At 46.3% G+C, this 4,998-nt stretch overlaps 1 protein-coding gene across 1 annotated transcript in view; it reads left to right on the forward strand.

Annotated features, from left to right (window-relative positions):
* Window positions 1-883: 883 nt before the first annotated feature.
* chrnb5a (cholinergic receptor, nicotinic, beta 5a) overlaps window positions 884-4,998 on the forward strand; it is a 15,430-nt gene continuing 11,315 nt past the window's right edge. The window contains exon 1 of the mRNA XM_077017594.1: window positions 884-1,557. Coding sequence (XP_076873709.1) covers window positions 1,506-1,557 — 52 coding nt within the window. The 5' untranslated portion in view covers window positions 884-1,505. The remainder of the gene's footprint in view (window positions 1,558-4,998) is intronic.

Raw genomic sequence — 4,998 nt, forward strand, 5'->3', positions numbered from 1 at the left:
ACGTTAGTGTGTAGTCTCACCATCCCACAGCAGGCAGTGGGCGGGGTTTCTTTCAGCAGTCACATGGTGTTCATTGTTCCCGCCCTCACCTGAGTGAGGTGAGGACAGGGTGGAGACACGGTGTCCTCTGGAGGTTGTGGTTATCAGATCTGTAAGCACTGCGCTACTTATTTGTCAGTCATGTAGGTTTGGGCATTTTCCCTGTATATCATATCTCGTGTATCAGTGGTTCAGGTTGTCACCAGGTCAGAATCAGGCTGGCATATTGCAAGGTGTAGTCATAAATTATTAACTGTAATGTGAGGTTGGATTGTGTGTGTGTGTGTGTGTGTGTTTGTTTTAATAATGCTGGTGTCCATCAGTGATACAGCTGGGGTCCCAGTGAATCCTGTTACTACATGTCACTGTGATTACCTCTATCATGTCACGTCCTGATATGCGGTGTTCATTTATGAGAGTATTACAGTCCCGTGATGCAGCTGAAATGTAGACCCTAGTGTTTTACAGGACGGCTATAGACCCACAAATATATACATCATTTTATACCACAGAAAGAAAAAAAAACCGTGTCTGTGTCTGTGCGGGAGGGGGGGCACTCTTATGTTTGTACCAGATTTTAAAAGAGAGATCTCATCTCATCAAGACCAGACACCCACAGTAATTCACTAGCTCTGGTTCTGATGAGCTAAGGACTTGTGGTGAAGTTTTGAAAAAGGATTTACTTCGTCACACATATATAGTCTTTTACCTGCTAACACCAACATGACAAAAAAAGAGAACTTGTCACCGAGGCTGCTGATAACATCTGCTAACGGCAGCCCCGTTTTACTGGACTGTCTCACATTTCCACCGGAGCTCCAGCAGGTAGCGGGTGTTTATATCGGTCACGTGGTCTCGTCCGTCCCGTCTCTGGATTCTCAAAGGACGCTGCGCGCCCACAAGAACAAACGAACCAGCAGACTTAAACGTGCACTGACACTTCTATCTTCATTCTTAGCCTTCTCACAACTTAAGATGCGCTTTCAGCCGAAACCTTCTCACGGTCGCTGACTTTCTGTATTTCAAAGCGGGGTAGGAAAACTTTCGGGATTAAGTGGAGTTTCGTGTTTTTCTTTTCCATGCATTGTGGTGTTGTACTGCAGGGCTGCAGTGTGCGCCGACACGTGCACCATGCGCGATCACCTGCGTGCGGGTTTTACCGTCCAAGCGTGCGCCTCGTGGCAGCGCGAGGGGGCGTGAGACAACCCCACGGAAACAAGAGGGCGCTTTCCTAACTCCAGACAGGAGTAATCCCAACGTCCTGCACATTTGAGAGATTTTAGATAACAACTACTGGTAGTTTGGAGATGAATGAACGCTGAACGGCGTTGTAAACAGCATGTGCGTCTTTCTTTTTTGTTGAATGCGGTGGATTTGAGCTACAAACTCAAGCAATCGGGTATTGCGCTGTGAACTTTCCTCGCGTTTATTTTGAAGGACAGGCAGAGGCGCGCGCCGTGCAGACGATGGCACCGACCTGGTTCCTCCGTCTCACTCTCTTTTTACTTCGCCCTGCAAGTAAGTAAAACCACGTCCGTGTGCTGTGGTGATGCGAGTGTGTATGTACGCGCGCGGTACGCACGCGCCGTGATCGCGCTGAAGTGCGCGTGGCCGTGAAGGATGGATGGATCAGTAATCTCTCTCTGAATGTACACACTCACATCACTTTTCTGTAACAGTAAACTCACGAAACCCATTTGTTTCCTTATATTACTTCTTTAACATACATAAAACGCATTCGAGATTAAATTTACGACTTAAAAAAGTAAGCTCTAGTGTAGTACTGTATGTCAGACGCATAACGAGAGACTTATTTATGTTTCTGTAATGTACACGCAGGCTAAGCCATAACTAAATACTGTCGCTGCGATGCAGTGAGATTCAGCTTGATTAAGTTGTTTGGACATACTTACTGGCACTCCTGTGATAGGGTGCTGTTTCTAAGGAGTCATTTTCCTGTGTGTGTGTGTGTGTGTGTGTGTGTGTGTGTGTGTGTGTGTGTGTGAGAGAGAGAGAGAGAGAGAGAGAGAAAGATGAGTAAATGAAGTCCTCATATAAGCAGATTCTGCTCTGAATTCCCCTGACCTTTAGAAGAACAGGGTGGAGACAGGGTGTCCTCTGGAGGCTGTGTACTTATTTGTCAGTGATGTAGGTTTGGGCATTTTCCCTGTATATCTCGTGTATCAGTTCAGGCTGTTACCAGGTCAGAATCAGGTGAGTATACTGCAGGGTTGTAAATTATTAACTGTGTGTGTGTGTGTGTTTTAACAATGCTAGTGTCCATCAGTGATGCAGCTGGGCTCCCGGTGGTTCACACCAAATCACACGTGAGTGTGATTACGCACACGTGAGTGTGATTACCGCAATCACGTCACGTCCTGATAGGCAGATGAAGTGGTTTTTCCTTCAGTGCTAACGTGTGTGACGTGCGTAGTGGCAAGTCCAGAGATGGAGTCACTGATCTGTAATAAAATATGGTCTATAAAATATTAACTATACTGGCCCTTAAAATATCAACATTCTTCCATCTGAGATTTTCATTTCTCTATTAAGATTAGGTTAGTTCACATTAAGTGAACATTATACTGTATTAAGCCTCAACTTAATTTGATGCTATTGGCCGGCTGCATATGCATAATCCAATGATTATCGCCAAAGGGATTTGCTTATGGGCAGATCAGGCCGACGCCCACCTAGTTCTCGGGTTATATGCGGCATGCGGTTCTGAATGATTTTAAAAAGGTCTGTTAGGTAACAAGTGACTCTGGAACGGATCCTAATTTTCTAGTGTGTAATTATACACAGGATGAGGTGTCAGATATCCTGTGCCAAACACACTACTCAGCTTCACACTTTCCTGCCACCCTCTAAGGATCCACTATGCTCCTCACACAGGTCTTTAGGGGCCTCCATCAAATTACGCCCACCACGTCCACCTGATTATGTCAGGGTGGCATTTAAGGGACGTGAAAGAGGGCGTGCTGCTGTCCTTCAGACCTGGGCTTTCTCTGCTCTCCTGCAGGATATGATATCAGATATTCTGGGCTAACATAGGGCCACCTGTTCACTCATAATCAACGCCTCTAACTGACTTCTCTGCGATCTGTTCTCAGGGGTCATCAGGTAGCCACCTCCCTTTGACTTTGTTTCATTAAGTTAAGCCCACAACACCTCAACAAGGCTCAATATTAAGTTCTGGTATCCAAGATTTAACACACTTCAAGCTCAGTTCTAGACTATTAACCTACCCCTGTTTAGCCAACCACTCCCTAAGCCAACCATTCTGGACTCCGCAATGACTAAGGCCGTACCCAGTGCTTGGTATCATTGATACATACTCCTTCTAGGGACATGTAGGGACATTCTAGGGACGGCATCAAGGGACATGTAGTTTTCTACCTACTTCCACTAGCAATTTCCAGTCTCCTGCATCAGCCCATCTACAGATATTTGGAACCTGAGCCTGGGCTTGCTCTTCATGACAGTGGCCTCACACAGACACAATTGTTGGCAGGAACAGGAGAAGAGTTTACAATTATCAGTTAACAATAAGAGTTAACGATTATCAGTTAACGATCATCAAATGAGCTAAGGAGCTTTGCACCTGATTATGGCCCATGTGTAGCATCTCTGTGACAAACTCATTTTACATGCTGATAAAATATGCTTCATCCCCTCCAGCCCCGACACATAATTTACAGCTGAAATATTCCCCTACACACTGTCCAAGATTTTGGAGTTGGAAAGACATCATAAGATGCTCCAAGCCAAAAACTTAATGTAGTGCTCATGTCCAGTGGCCACAATTCTTGTCAGGTGATTTGCCGCTTTTCTAGATTCCCCCGGCTAATCCACTGGTCCAGTTTTCCTTCTCAGGCTGCTTTTGCATGCCACAATTCTTCTTCCTCCTGCTCTCAAATAAAATCATTAAATATTCACCTTCTCTCTCTCTGTCTTTCTATGTCAAGATATAGCTGTATTAAAGGCTTTCTCTGGATCACCTGACCCAAGCCCCGCCCTTCCCCTTTCTACAGATCACCTGACCCAAGCCCCGCCCTTCCCCTTTCTACAGATCACCTGACACAAGCCCCGCCCTTCCCCTTTCTACAGATCACTTGACCCAAGCCCCACCCTTCCCCTTTCTACAGATCACCTGACCCAAGCCCCACCCTTCCCCTTTCTACAGATCACCTGACACAAGCCCCGCCCTTCCCCTTTCTACAGATCACCTGACACAAGCCCCGCCCTTCCCCTTTCTACAGATCACCTGACACAAGCCCCGCCCTTCCCCTTTCTACAGATCTGTCACCTTGCATTAAGATCTCTTTAGAAATCCCCTCACCCGTTTGTCTGGGGTGCCTGATTATGACATCACAAAGAAAGACGACACTCGGCACACTACAGATCACCTGACACAAGCCCCGCCCTTCCCCTTTCTACAGATCACCTGACACAAGCCCCGCCCTTCCCCTTTCTACAGATCACCTGACCCAAGCTCGCCCTTCCACTTGTTTCAACCAACTCGTTCTTCAGTCCTTTGACATATTCCTCATCATTCAGTGCTGCACTATAGCATCTACCTAAACTTTCTCCAGTTAAGAAGGTATCAATTCTCCCTCTGTTACAAAACGTGCATGAACAAGTTTTACAGTTGACCAACGTCTAGACCTTCTAGCTTTAAAACCTTCATCCTTGCCCACCTAAGATTCCCATTTAACTTATCTAACAACTTCTAGATACATGGCCGCATTGGCAGCGTCGTCATGTCGCCTGTGTGTGTCCTGATTGGACGGAGCCGGGTACCGCCCTGCAGCTTCTCCCCACCTACAACCCATTTAGAAGCCCTAATTATCACCTCTATCACCATGGCAAGCGGTGATAGTGAAACCATACAGCTGGTCATTACAACCATGTCCAATAGCGCAACATACTGTTCTGTATTTAATCAAAACTGAGTGT

This window comes from Brachyhypopomus gauderio, chromosome 1 (assembly GCF_052324685.1).
Source record: "Brachyhypopomus gauderio isolate BG-103 chromosome 1, BGAUD_0.2, whole genome shotgun sequence".
In the NCBI taxonomy this organism is placed as follows: domain Eukaryota; kingdom Metazoa; phylum Chordata; class Actinopteri; order Gymnotiformes; family Hypopomidae; genus Brachyhypopomus; species Brachyhypopomus gauderio.